The sequence below is a fragment of the Equus caballus genome, chromosome 5 (genome assembly GCF_041296265.1).
Source record: "Equus caballus isolate H_3958 breed thoroughbred chromosome 5, TB-T2T, whole genome shotgun sequence".
In the NCBI taxonomy this organism is placed as follows: domain Eukaryota; kingdom Metazoa; phylum Chordata; class Mammalia; order Perissodactyla; family Equidae; genus Equus; species Equus caballus.
Genome location: NC_091688.1, coordinates 19,829,083 through 19,843,929, shown reverse-complemented (window position 1 = coordinate 19,843,929; position 14,847 = coordinate 19,829,083). Strand labels below are relative to the sequence as shown.

At 38.7% G+C, this 14,847-nt stretch overlaps 1 protein-coding gene and 1 pseudogene across 9 annotated transcripts in view; both read right to left on the bottom strand.

The window, feature by feature from the left end:
* HMCN1 (hemicentin 1) overlaps nt 1-14,847 on the bottom strand; it is a 437,461-nt gene that overhangs the window by 223,362 nt on the left and 199,252 nt on the right. For 8 of the 9 annotated variants that reach the window (XR_011439059.1, XR_011439060.1, XR_011439058.1 and 5 more), the window contains exons 12-14: nt 6,792-6,933; nt 5,563-5,690; nt 2,778-2,891 (exon numbers count right to left, since the gene is read on the bottom strand). Coding sequence is in view for 3 of the 9 variants with exons in the window: in XM_001491510.6 (XP_001491560.3) it covers nt 2,778-2,891; nt 5,563-5,690; nt 6,792-6,933 (384 nt within the window). In the remaining 6 variants the exon portion in view is untranslated. Of the gene's footprint in view, nt 1-2,777; nt 2,892-5,562; nt 5,691-6,784; nt 6,934-14,847 lie in introns of all 9 variants that reach the window. The other variant, XM_023640715.2, reaches the window with a different exon arrangement.
* On the bottom strand, nt 7,520-11,306 carry LOC102150527 (1-acyl-sn-glycerol-3-phosphate acyltransferase beta pseudogene; annotated as a pseudogene).

Sequence of the window (14,847 nt, the reverse complement as noted above, 5' to 3'; positions counted from 1 at the left end):
TGTTTAAGTGGACTATAATTACTCATGTTTAGCATTTTAGAAATGAAGCTGAAAAATTTAAAAACATATGTATTTATTTTATAATAACAAAATAATGAACATATTTTATGAAAAAATAATTATATTTCCCAAAACAAGAGAAATTTAGTGAGAAGAGTGGCCTTGTTTCACATTTTTGAAAATCTCTAGAATGTCTAGCTTAATAGAAGACAGCTGAGTGCTGAGATTTGCTTCTGCACTCACTTTATTGGCTATCACATGTTATTCAGCCTCCAAAAACTCCACTATACACTTGTGAGACAATGAGAGTGAAAAAGACAAATAACATCTTAGTATCATGAGGAAAATAATTTTGAATCTCATGTATTTCCTGAAAAGAACTGTGGGCAACCCCCAGGATTCCTGACTAATTACACTTTAAGAACCACTGATCTAAACAAACAAATCCAATGTCTTTACTATTTTACCAGAAATATCCTTTATATAACATTTTAATAGTGTTCCTGATTCTTCTTTGAACCCAGTTTATGTTGCCCATTTCTAAAAACGAAAAATCTAAAATTAGGGTGGGCATTTGTACTTATGGCATTCCTTTTCTCTGCTGGTCTGCATGGAATACAATTTATTAATGACTGGTGGTTGCCAGGGGCTGGAGGGCAGGAGAAATGGAGAGTTCTCTTTCAACAGGTATAAAGTTTCAATTACACAAGAGGCATCCGTCCTGGAGATGTGTTGTACAACATAGTGCTACAGTTAACAATACTGTACACTTGAAAATTTGTCAAGAGGGTAGATCTCATGAGCTCTTACCATAAGTAAATAAATAACCACCTACTTTATTCAATCAGAACTGCCTGAAAAAAGAGTATGAAGAAAAAGTTGTTCTATGGTTAGGGTAAGTACTCTTCTTCACCCTGTGTTTTCCATAAGGTAAGGTTTTCCCGACCTTCCCGATGTCGCATCCCCAGCAGAGGTGGGAAAGGAAGGCCTGACTGCCTCCTTTCCCTTTCTTTTTGGAGCCAGTCTGCATGCAGAAGAGCTTGTCCTCCTGTTTTGCTCTTGATGATCCAGGCCCTGTTTATGCAATAAATTGCCTGCCTGTGACTGGGAGAGTAAGTTGGCCTAATCCTGGGGTCCGGGGCAGCTCTGCATATTGTTAATGAACATTGGAGTATGTCCTCCAATATGATCTGTCAGTGTTTAATGCCCGCATTCTAGCTCTGTTGGTTCATAACTCAGACAGAGAAATGGGATATTATTTTCTGGGCCTGTTGAACTCCAACAGCTATGCCTGAGAGAACTAATAGCAAATCAATTCTAGAATCTTCCACGTGGTGGCTGCATGGATCCCTAACTCCTTCATTAGCTTCCAAGCTATTTGTGAAACCAAGGCTGACGTGAAAACTAAGTTATTCAGGAAGATAGCCTGATCGTGGGAGAACAAAAGCCTTTCTGTGTGACTGCTATCTACAGGCAAAGAAATCAGCAGGTTCCATTACTTTTTAAAATTTTTATTTGTAACACAAACTACTGACTGACATTTACAAAAAGAACTATTGCCTCTATACACATTTCTTTCTGGATTTATTTAATTATGATGTGAGTTTGAAATTATTTTGATTGTAGTTCAAAGATTTAACTATTTTAAATAACTAGAATTAGTTTATGTTAGCTGAAATACACTTAATTAAGAAGCAAATCCAGAAATGCTTTCTTATCAGAGAAAACACGAAGACTAAAAATCATTTAACATGGAAAACCATGAAAATGGAATTATCTCCTAGTTTCCCTCCCTGTTTTTGATTTGTGCTATTTAAAAGTGTTTGTTTTCTACATAAAGTCTTTCTTTTTCACCTCATGTTCCCCAAGAGTTTGAACCCAAAGTGAATTCATAATTTTGTGATTATGACATCAACTCGTTGCCATGGGAATGCCTGTGATTTAACAAACAGAATCACAACAATGGTGCTTTGTACTATTTAGCATTTTTCATCTGAAGATTAAAAAGTATTTTGCAAACAGCCTCTCAATAATCCTAGCAACCTCCTGTTCGGGTGTTTTTGGGAATTCTTCTTTCTCATGGACTGGAAGAACTGAGACAGAAGCAGAAGCAGAACATTTTACACAGATATCTACTGTCAGCATCTGACCCTGGACCAGGACCCAAGTATTTTCTCATTAAGAACAAGCACCACATTACTGTTATTCTATTCCAGAATCACAAAACGGTAACCTTTACGTTACAAATACAGGCAGATAATGTCTATACTTGAAATAAACATCTACCATGCATGAGGAAGCTGACCATCAAATACACTTGTCTTTCAATTACAAATGTCATTCAGTTGTAAGCTTCACTGTGTCTTTATTTGAGCACTTTCTAGAAAGTCCTTGAGAATCTAGAAAACTTCCTAACAGTGAGAGCCATGATCTCTAAGAAAAGCGAAGTAAAATCAGTGAAGCTATTTTGAACGTTAACTGAGTATTCTTGGACAATTTTCTAGAGGAAACAACCCTAAACTAACAAAGAGAATGTTCAGCTGGATTAGCAGAGCGAACTTTTCCTGCTTTGATTTTCACGGTCCTATAATCCACACCAGATGTCAAATCCCGAAATTCAGAGTTCAGAATTTTGAACGACTGTCTCCAGCGAGATCATAAACACATTTTATGGGGATGCTAAGTCATACACCAAAACAAATTTTTAACAAATCATTTTTTTTAAAAGAGAAAACAAAACTAAGTGAACGAGACATGAACATACTTAAGAAATGTACCTTTGAACCATTTCACGTGAGGTGGAGGAACCCCAGAGGTTTTACATTCCAACACTGTTGTATCCCCAAGGGCAACCAAGAGCTCACTCTGAACTACGATCAACTTTGGGGCTTCTGGAAACAATAAAGATACAAACAGTTAACATCTGGTACGATGCCACATGCACCTTGTTTATGACTACTAAATGAACCAACTTAAAAATCCATCAGGATTTATGTGTTTGTGGCTATTTCAGTGTTGACAAACAGAAGGAAATTCTTATAATGTAAGTGTACATAGATGTGTGTGATGAAAAGATCATTTATTAAGGCCAAATGAATATTAGACAAACATAATTCGGATAAAACAGAATCCAAAACATTTAGGAAATTAATCGAAAGGTCTTTATGAAAAAAGAAGTATATAAGGAAAGAAAAATCTTGGAAAGCTGAACACACCTTATAGAAACAATACTAAAGGAACAGAGAGAAGGTTAATAGCAATAAAAATATAATTAAAAGAGCTATGATGATAAGACTGACTTGGCTAGATTAAGACAAGCTAAATTAATGGCAAATTAAATTAAAGATAGATATGACTCACCTGGCTAAATTAATACAATGCAGGTAAATTTGTTATAACATTTTTCTAAGTGATGTTAAGGCTATTCATGTCTAACTACAGAGAGATAGCTGCAGTCTAAGGCTAAAATTTGCTTCTATAAAAAGTAGTGTCAGGGCTGGCCCAGCGGCACAGTGGTTAAGTTCACAGGTTCCACTTCGGTGGCCCGGGGTTCACTGGTTCAGATCCCTGTGCGGACCTACACACAGCTTGTCAAGCCATACTGTGGCAGGCATCATCCCACATATAAAGTAGAGGAGGATGGGCACAGATGCTAGCTCATGGCCAGTCTTCCTCAGCAAAAAAAGAGGAGGATTAGCAGCAGATGTTTGCTCAGGGCTAATCTTCCTCAAAAAAAAAAGGAGTCTCCCAATTTCAACTCTATTTTTCCCTTTGACGCTAAATATAGACATTCTCTAAATTTCTTCCCTTAGCTCTGTTTGCTTCCCTTGCTTGCCTAATGCTTTACTTCACTCGCATTTTTCTCTTAACTGGGCATTTGAGGATTTCCTAACTTGAACTGAGGTAGTTTTAAACAAAGCCAGGAGTTAACTTCCCAAAGATCCTGTTACTCCTTTGCTAGAAAACCTTCAGCGATTCCATTTCACAGTTCCCTAGTTTGGCTTTCAAAAATCATAAACCGGTGCATAGCTTTCTTTTTAACCTTACCCTCCTTTACACTTCTTTACATATCACAAGGTATGGAGCTACATTTGTTGTTCAAAATGCCCCACTCTCCTATCTTCTGGCTTTTGCTAAAGGTGTTTTCTCCGCCTGAAAGGCCCTATGCTATAACTCTTCAAATCCCACTCGTTCTTCCAGACTGAGCTTAAATCTCTGTCTCCTTGGAGAAATCTTCGCAAATTCCCCAGTCAGAATTAATCTTCCCCTCTGCCAGCCTTCTAGCGTAGTACTTCTCTGTCTGCTGGATTATATTTCTCCGTGTATATCCACTCCCATTATGCAAGCTCTTGAAAATAAAGACTTCCTAACATACATTTTTTATTTTACACTCCACAGTCTTTAGCACAACATTTTACATACTCTGGGTGATTAATAAGTTAAACAAATGGGTTGAATATTTTGGCTTCTTTGTGAATGAACCAACATTCGTTTCTGCAATGCAGAATCTGTTTCAGCCCCCTTTCTACATTCCCAACTGTCAGTTCCCTCTCCACCTGGGTGTTCTGTGAACATTTTTAATTGTTATCTCTAAATTTGAGCCCATCTTCCCTTCTAAACCTATTCGCCATGTGAATTGCTCATTTCCATAAACACTTCTTGCCCAGCTTTCAGACTCACTATTTATGACATTTTTGTTACCTCCTGCATCTATTCACACCAACTATACTTCTCAATCTTTATTGTGGCTCTTTTCCACTCCTTCCTCTCCACTGCCAGTTCCACTATCTTTCTATGAATGATGGTGAATAAGAATGAGTGAAAGGGTGGATTTCCAGCCATTAATTATTCACAGTTTACGAACTAACAATGCACGAGCAATTCCCTTGTCTTTTACTTGTCTAAGAAAGGCCAAATTGAAAGAAATGTTCTATTCTACTTTATATTATTTATTATTAGAATATATAAGATTATATATTAGAATATATTAGACTACACATTATATATATATTAAAATATATTATATTATAGAATAATTGTCATGAAGGACATTTTCAATAAATGTTTGAGTTTGGAGGAAAAAAACTGAGGATGAAAAGCAAAAATAATATCTACACAAGACAAATGACAGAAATACTATAAACATTTAATTATAACAGAAATGTTATAAACAGTTTTGAATGTAAGTGGAAAATATAAAATGGAAGTTGAGGTAAACTAGAAAGGAAATAGAATTTATTTGTAAGTGAAATATTGCAGAGAACAGATAAACCATGGAAGGATAGAACTCTGTAAACAATCTGGAAACTTCCTTGATTTCTGTTGACTAATGAAGCTATTCACTCCCTGAACTTTTAAATTACAATATTTGCTTTAATCAATGTGTCAAATGATTAATAAATTACAAATTACAATATTTGCTTTAATCACTGGGTCAAACGATTAATAAATTATAAGACTGGGCATAACTCATCCCTAATACCAATTTTCAGAAAAGTACTCTTACATTACTTGAGATGATATTCATCCTATTTAATTGTCGTTTAAACTACTTATACTTGCCAACATATCTGAGGGTAGAAGTCTGTTTATCTGTTCCAGCTGAATTACTTGCTAGGCAACCATAGATCCCTGCATCTTTGGGAACCGCATTTTTGATAAATAAGGTACCTTCTGAGGTCATCCTATACCTATGGACAGAAAGAAAATAAAATTGAAAATGCTTTCATAATAGTATCAAGGAACTATAGTATCTTCCTTTCAAATATCTTCAAATATTTTAGAGTTACATTTTTGGTGCTGATTGCAGCAATGATTAATGTCATCATTTTACAAGAAATCTTGTAATAGTAAGAAATGTAATAGTAAGAATAATTCCATGTATCCAGTACTTGCCATGTGCCAGGGACTGCTCTGGAAGCTTTACATTTATTAACATTTTAAATCTTCACAACAACTCAATGATTTCGATACTATTACTATCTCTGTTTCACAGATGAGCAAAGAGGTTATATAACTTGCACAAAGCCAGAGTTAACGGAAGAAGTGGAACCTGCACCCAGGCAGTCTCGCTCTGTGTGAATGCTATGCCAAACAGTTCCTCCAGATGAAACCTGAGAGATGCAATGCCTCCTGTCACACAGTGAGCAGTGACGAGTCCAGGAATAGAATCTGGCTCATACCTACGCCCTCCTCCTCATGCCGAACGCAGAGTAATGGAAGCCCGACGGCTGGAAACTTCATTGTTTATGTTCCACACGTTCATTACACTCTTTGAGCGTGAGAAGATTCAATGTCTTTTAAAAACATCCAGCGGAATAAAATACCTCTCAGTGTAGTTGGCAGAAGGGAACATGAATTACAAAGACTGTCTGCACACACTTTAATCAGAGCCCCTGCTCTGCTCTTTGCCTCTCCCTCTCTCTTCTGTTAACTCACAGGACCACGCCTTGAACAGACTAGTTAAAACTACACATTGCTTCACCCTACAGAAACTCTATTAGCCCCATTTCAATTACTCAAGATAAACCAAATGTTATGGTGTTACATTTGTAACACAAAGTATTGGGAAGCACTTAGTCCCAGCTACCGAACTCAACACAGAAGAAACTCAAACTTTATAAATTCATCATTTATACTTTCTTGACATTTCCTGGCCTATTTAGAAAATCTAAAGCTGTGGATTTTGGCCAAACCCCCCTTAACCTTAGGGATTTGGTCAGATTAATTTTGTCCATAAATTTAATCAACTTTTCTCAGTAAAAACAGAGAACATGATACAAACCCAGTACCTGTGTGAACCCACAATAAACATATCATTAATGGTCCAGGCAATCTTCGGTTTGGGATAACCTGTTGCAGAGCACATGATGGAGACCTCAGATCCTGCTGTGAAAGACTGATTCTTGGGCATCACAGTGACTTTAGGCGGTTCTGCAAATAAAAAGAAACATATATAGTGAAATGCCAATTTACCTTGATATTAGGAGCTTTCTCTGTTAGCAGAATGCAGGCTTCACACCCCTACACCTTCACTATTTTTTAAAATTTTACTTGCACTTCCAAGAGTTCATTTATGAAAAGGACCAGTTGCAGTACCGATTCAGCAGTCTTGTTCCCCAAGGGCAGCAAGAGCATCAGACTCGGCTTTCGGGCTCCCTGTAGCCCAGGTTGAACGAGACTGGGGGTCCTGGCCCCCCTAGAGTTCCTCCTCTACCAGAGAGCCTGATTCAGGCTCTGGCCAGGATCCCAGAGCCTGCCTCTGCACCCAGCAGGCCCAGGGCAGGAGGGCGGAGGACCTCACCTCTAGCCATTCCTTCTAAGGTCTTGCAGCTCAGTCCAGCCCTGTCAGCTCATCTGGAGCCCCAGGCCTGCTTCTACTCCCAGATCCTGGAGATCCGAGGGTGGGCAAGGCCCTGCCCGCAGAGCTTAGGGAGGGTCTGGCTGACTCTCCTTTGAGGAGACATCATGAGCTTGGATTCGAGGCCAGGGAGAGGAAGGGGCTTCTCACTTCCAGGGCCTAATGAAAGCCAGGGGAGCCACGGGAGGAAGACACAGTGATATGTGGCAGCAAGGGCAGACCTGGGTGTGTATGTGGTTGGTGGCATGGGTCCCTCTGCTCTGTCCCTTTTCTAGCCAGGTTCTGCCTCCCACCCACCCCTCCTCCAGGTCTTGCAGTCGCCCCATTCTCCTTGGGTGTCTTAGACATGTGGAAGCAGGTGGTCTTCATGGCCTAGTGGCAGGTGTCCATGAGCTCGGGGACATCAGGCCTCACTGATGGGGATGGGGTTCAGCACTTCCACCTTGACTGTTCCTGAGGTGAAGAGCTTTACCATGGAGCTGTAGAAAGAGGACCAGGTGGAGCAACCACGGGGATGATGGGCACCTGGGCCTGGATCACCAGGTAGAAGGCACATTTCTTGAAAGGCAGCAGGTCCTCATTGTCTTTCCATGGGCCCTCTGCATAGATCCACACTTTGAGGTTTTCCCTGACCATATGCTGGCCTACATCTGGCCATCACGGTCACAGCGGTGCTAAAGCTCTGCCAGTTGATGAAGAAGATGCCTCCGAGGTACATGGTTAGGCCCACGGGCCCCAGGAAGAGCAGCTCTCACTTGGCAACCTGCACACAGTGCTTGGAAAGGTCCTCCATGAGGCCCATCACATCAGGATGCTCTGGTAGTTGAAATGATGACACAGGGCTTGTCCACCTCCAGCTTCTGGGGGCCCTTGATCTCAAAGTGAAGGCCATAAATGTACTTGAAGGGCTGGATGAATCAACCGATGATGCCCTTATTCTCCACTGTCTGGCCGCAGTGGCACAACAGGCAGGTGACCGCAGCCACAGGGGAGTCCACGAATCAGATCATGCAGTACAGGGTGATCTTGGCTTAGAACGCAGCTGTGCAGCTCAGCCGCATGAGCAGCAGCAGCAGCGGTCCCACGGTCAGCTATGGCCAGAGCTCCACGGTATGACCATGCTGGGACGCATACCACTGGCAGTGCCCTCAGATCTCCAGTGGTGCTGGCCTCGGGATCCCTCCCCAGGTTCTGGCTGGGAAGGAGCTCTTTGGGTGACCCCTATTAGGGATCAGCCTCTGATCAGTTCAGGAGAGAAACCAAGAGCAATGAAAGTAGGGGAAGTAAATTCCCTTTGAGAGTCAAATGAATTTCATCCTGATGTCATGTTTCTGCGTCTGGACTGGTTACCATGTGGCCTCTTGCTACTGTGTTCCCACCAGCTGACCACTGGCTTCTGTCTGCGAATCTGGAACTTTAATATCAACCTATTTTCAGTCAAGTCTGTAGACAGGGCCTTTTGCCTCTTTGTAGCAAACACAGGTTTGGAGCCACAACTTGTCCAGACTGAGACTGCTGCCTGCTTTGCTTGAACTGCTCTTTCTCTTTATTAGATTGTAAATTTGTTGAAGTAGAGACCCGGTCTTTCATATTATTCCGTATTCCATTATATCCTACAGTATTTAACATCCCTTATATGTTATGTAGTGACTTGTAAATAACAGACCCTTGAAACTGTTGATGGAATACAGGCCATTCCTAAACTGTAACCTGGCTCTGAGAATTTGCATGCCTGCCAGCCCCTCAAGATTCTACTATACTGATCATTTGCTTCATGCCCATGGATTTACAGGACTTCAACTCAACAGAAAATATCAATTATTCAAAATTCCTATTGCATTCCACTTCTGTGGCAAAAAAAAGACTTTTGAAAATGAAATATTAAATCAGGAATTTACTGTCAAAAAGGATACAAAAATTCTCTGGGGTAACTGGGATGTTGATCTATATGGTCTAATCAATTACACATTTTACATCTATATTACTATTGGGTAACAATTAATCTTCAAAGAAGGTACCATCACAGAAATGTTAAATAATTTTCTTACTGTAACCACCCCCACTCAATAAGATAAATGAAAATAAATTCATTTCCACAGTGTTTGAAATAGATGTAATGAGTATTAATAAAAATAAATTAATTCAATAACGTGCTTTTTGCACAATAATGATGCTCCAAGCTCTGTGCTAGCTTTTAGGGATGCAGTGAAGAGCCAAACAGAGATGCGTGGTGTCAGCTTTCCATTGAATGGAAAATGGGCTTTCAGTAAAAATGAAATTGAGAAATCCAGTTTGTCAGATCTGGATATATTTACGATATATCTTAACTACAAGTTAGTCTGCAAGTTGTGGCTTAGTTTCACTACAAAAAAATCAGTCTGAGGAATCCCCATACATTTGAAAGAGAGACAAGTTCAACTGCTGGACTGGGCAGCCACGCAACTGAACAAACCTAATTAGTGCCTAATTGCTAGCAGCTTACAGTCGCCCCCCGCCCTTTTTTCCTGTTTACATTGTGTTTTTCAAATTATGATTGTCTTTGAAGTGAATGTTTGAAGGGTTTTTCCGGCCTGTGGACTTGGTTGATAGTCATTATTCCGTGGATTCTTCTTGGTGAACGTAGGGCTAGAGAAATGTGTGAGGTCAAGGGCAGATTGGCCATGGCCAGTAAGTTCAAATTGTGATTCCATCTGGAGTCCATCAATTCGGAAACGCTGGAGGGTTACACATGCAGTGGGGTGTTGCAGAGCATCTTCAGGGGACGAGGGGGTTAGAAATGAATAGTTCTTTCTCTTTGGAATTTATTGAATATCCACATTTATTCAGTCCCACCTTTCTAAAATAAAATATCTCTCATATCTAGCTCATTTGACATAAGATTACTGCAAAGATTCAGAAGCTCTCGGGATTCTTGTCTAAACATGGTGCCTTCCAATAAAATCTGGCAGAATTGGCCTGGCATCTCTCCCAGCAAGAATCCCACTGGTAGGCTCTGTAGTTCAGATATCAAAGTGAAAATAAATGCCAGTTACCCAAAGCAGGATGCAGAAAGCTAAGAGGTCATTTCTCAAATAAAGCCTGGATATAGGGTGCTGCTGAGGGTCATGAAATAAGACTGTGTGCAACATACAAATGGAATGACATCATCCCACAAGAAGGTGAGAAATTTACCATTGCCCTTGAAAGAATAGTATTCCTGCTGACGATGAGAAAATCTGAAAGAACATGAACAAACATAGCAAGGCAGAACTGGATTTCTACCAAATAACAGTTGAACAAAGATGGTCAGAATTCAGCCTTTACTCGATTAGTTTAAAGAAGGATGTAATAGATTTCACTATAATTATTTCAACTGTTAATTTTTTTAAAATTCTGAGAAAAAACTCCGCGTTTTAATAAAGTATTAATGGAGCAAGAAAAAGGAATTAAAGAACAATAGTTCAACTCCATCAAAGTCTAGAGTCCAATTTTAGGTTTTGGGAAGAGGTAATCCATTCTTAGTTGGTTTGCAATCTCTTTTCACCACCATAATCATCACCGTCATCACCATTATCATCACCACCAACACCATCAACCGTCAACACCATCAACATAAATAACAACTTGCTTTTCATTAACCAAAGCAATGGGAACATGGCACTCTATTAGGTATTAAGGCATTAAATCATTCTTTATATTTTAATCATAACAAAAGCAAAATATGTAAGTTTTTACAATTTATCACCAAGGATTTAAAATAGTTAAACATAGATTATGATCTTAAACATAAAAAATAAACACTTCTTTAAGACTTAGGTGTCTTAACATACTATTAATGGTAAAGTTGGCAAAATGAATTTTAAGTGGCCATGAAAACAGCCATTGCTCTGCCTGCAAAGACTAGAGAAAATAAAATCTCACCTAACCCTTGGAAATCTCCAATGTCATCTTCACACACAGGAGGCATACTTCCTGTTAGTGATCAGCTAGGTCTGATTTGTTGCTGTTATGCCTCTGGTAGGAAATTCTCAAAGAAAAGATCTAAGGACTCTCTCTTCAAGGTGATTTAATTATCATCAACAAATTCATCTTATAATAGTAATGCTCTGAATTACCTAAGCAACAATTTAAAATATATTTCACCATTGGTATAGTTAGAGTAGTTGGGCAAATTTCTTTGTTTTCATTCTTTCACACAACAAACATTTATTGAGTACCTACTATGTTTCAGACACTTTACAACCTCAAAGATCTCACAGAAGATTGCACACAAAAGCATATTATGTACAATTAAGGACTGAATCTCTTTCTAGTAGTCAGCTCACTGAAATAGGAAAGTGGGCAAAAGTTATCCAGAGCCTATTATGTGCCAGGTATCTAACTCTAGACCCATCATCTATGTTTCACAATAACCCTATGAAAGGTTACTGCTATTTTGCATATAAAGAAACTAAGGTTCAAAATGGTTAACTAATCAGTGATGTCTGGTCTCTACATGGATGGGGATAATAGCTTCTAACTCACAGCATTATCGTGGATTAGCTAAATTAAGATGCACAAAATACTTAGAACAACTTCTGATGCATAATAGGCACTACGTAATTTTTGCTATTATTAATATTCCATTATATAGTAAAATATGACAAAATGAGAAAATAAGTACTAAAGTATTTAAATATATACGTACATATGTATTATCTAGACATAGATATCTACAAATGAAACTTCATCACAATTCTCACACTTGCCCATTCTATTAAGATTATACATCCTACTAATAAATAAAACTTATTAAGTCTTATTTGATTCTTCTGAAATTTGAGATGTTTCCAGTTACTCAAAATTTATTAGCAATTTGAAAAAAATAAGATATATTTACTTTTTCCACATTTTACTGGTGGAAAAAAACACACTAATATGTATGTCACCTGGTACATGTTAAAAAAGCATTATGATGACATAATGAGCATATGGTTATGATAATGTCAACTTCATACTTAGTGAAGTAATTGTGGTCATTAGGGACTTACTTCAATGATCATCTTGAGAAATATTTCCTTTTTCATTGCAATATTCTCTCTGGTGACATGGACTAATTGGTGACAGACACTCACCCTTTGCTGACACCATAAAAAACAAATTAATACTTTTCGTGTTCAAACAGACACAACATGGAGGCGAAAAGAAGGCTTTGCCTGGCCCTTTGATTTCCACGTGACAGCACATGTGATTGTGGAGGAAATGTCACTATACACTGAATATGCTCAAATTTAACCAGGGCACCTGTGTTCATCTTCAGCTTCGAAAATCCTCCTCATAAAGGAGCAGCTAATGGAATCAATAGGAAATTTCTTCTGTTCCCAGATATTTAGGAAGATAATCTGTTTTAAAGAAAACCTTAAACTCATACCATATAAATAAATACCATCCCACTTATTCTAACTTTTACTCCTAAGACTGACCAGCACAAGCATTTGGAAATTCAGCAGCCACTGTGTCACCTCAAAAGTGACAAATTGCTTTGACCTGTTTCATAAAATTTTCCAAAACTCACTCACATGCTATAAATCTGAGTTAGGCTAAACTAGTTTAAACAGTACTTCAAAAATAACATCTCTATAAATTTTTACGAGATTATCAGATTTTGATATAAAATATGGTTTTAAATGTAAGCAGTCACATGCTAACATGTACTACAACTGGAAAAGAAAGCGCTTACACAATGAAATCTAAAACTGTGGATGTGATTCAAATAAGCCATTGAAGTTAAACACAGAAACATGAAAGATAAGGTTAGTGACCCAAATCTTCCCCAGAGTCTGTTATTGTTACTTTGAGGCCCATTCAACAATTAAGGGATAAACATCTATGGGGTGAAATTGTGTTTTTCTTTCTGTGCAAGGCACTATGGTTAAAAAAAAAAGGGGGTGAGACAGTAAGTCTCTCACAGTACACATCATATGATTGGGAAAAAAGTAACTAAACACATGAAATTGATTGTGAATATGTGCAAAATTGTGTGGCAAAAAAATAAAAGTTCTTCAGGAAACCAGAACAAAGAGACTGACAATATTCAGAAAGGAGATGGTTTACGAGCGGGGCTTCACATTATAGGTAGGATTTAGACAGGGAGTATTAGAGTCAGAACAGCTCTGAGAGCTAAGCCAGTGAACTAGAATGAGAATGATGTAATTTGGAGGCAGCTGGGATGCCTCTGTGACTCAAGAAATGGAGAGTGGAGTTAGGGCAAATCACAGAGGGATGGAAAGTAATGAAGCAGGGGCTGGAGTCATAGCAGTGGGAAACAGGAATCCACTGAGGGAATAATGGACATGGAGCCTGGCAGAGAAAACATTCAGTTGTCATCAAAAGCTCAGTTCGGGAGGGGCCAGCCCAGTGGCACAGCAGTTAAATTTGCAGGTTCCATTTTGGCCACCTGGGGTTCGCCAGTGGGTGTGGACCTACACACTACTTGTCAAGCCATGCTGTGGCAGGCATCCCACATATAAAGTAGATGAAGATGAATATGGATGTTAGCTCAGGGCTAATCTTCCTCAAAAAAATAAATAAATAAATAAACCCAGAGGTGGGGAGGGAAGAAAAGCTTAGTTTGGGAGACTGGAGACAGGACAAGAGTAGTACTTACCCATCCGTTTGAATTTGATGCTAAGATAATTCAAATCTCATACACAGACACTGAAAATTATCAGCTTGATATACCCTGACATCTAAAATTTAGCAGCATCAGTAATATTTTATGGCACAAAATAATTAACCTGATAGTTTCTTTACTTTTAATCTATAAGTAGAGGCGAAGCCTTACTATCAAGCTCAAATATTCCATTACTCATATTAAGGAAACATGAGTAAAGAAAAAGACACATGAGTATCTGATTCTTTTAAGGTGAATGGTATTCACATATGGAAAAGAAACAGCTTTATTTCTTTTTTCTTCTCCATACATTGTTTTATTAAGATAAAGGTTGAAGATGAAATGTTACAAGAATTATGAAGGAGTCAGTTTGTGGAGGACCGAAGGATGTACATTGTATTCTGGGGTAATTAGGAAACTACAAAAAGGTTTTGAGTGGATGGACATTTAAAGCAATATTTAGGGAAAATTCACCTGGTTGTACTATAGAGTAGAGTAGGGCAACAAAATTGAAAGAAAGGAAGTCCATAGAAAGAGGATTTTAATAGTCTAGAGGCAAGCAACACACAAGTGGAATGAGGGTGTTGTCAGTGGAGGTAAGAAGGAAGGGAGTGATGGGAGAGAGTGAAGCATGGAACTAACCATGCACAGGGAAAGTGGGAGGCATCTGGGCCCCCAAATATCATTAGGCCTCAGTTAATTCCATCTGAACTCTAAATTTCACATTAACTCTCTTACACTGATTCCTATCAGCACCCCTGATTCCGGGATCAGCCCACAGAAAATGTATCCCCAGTAGACATCCATAAATAAAAAGGGTATTGGAAATTCAATTTTAAAAATCGATACACTGTGT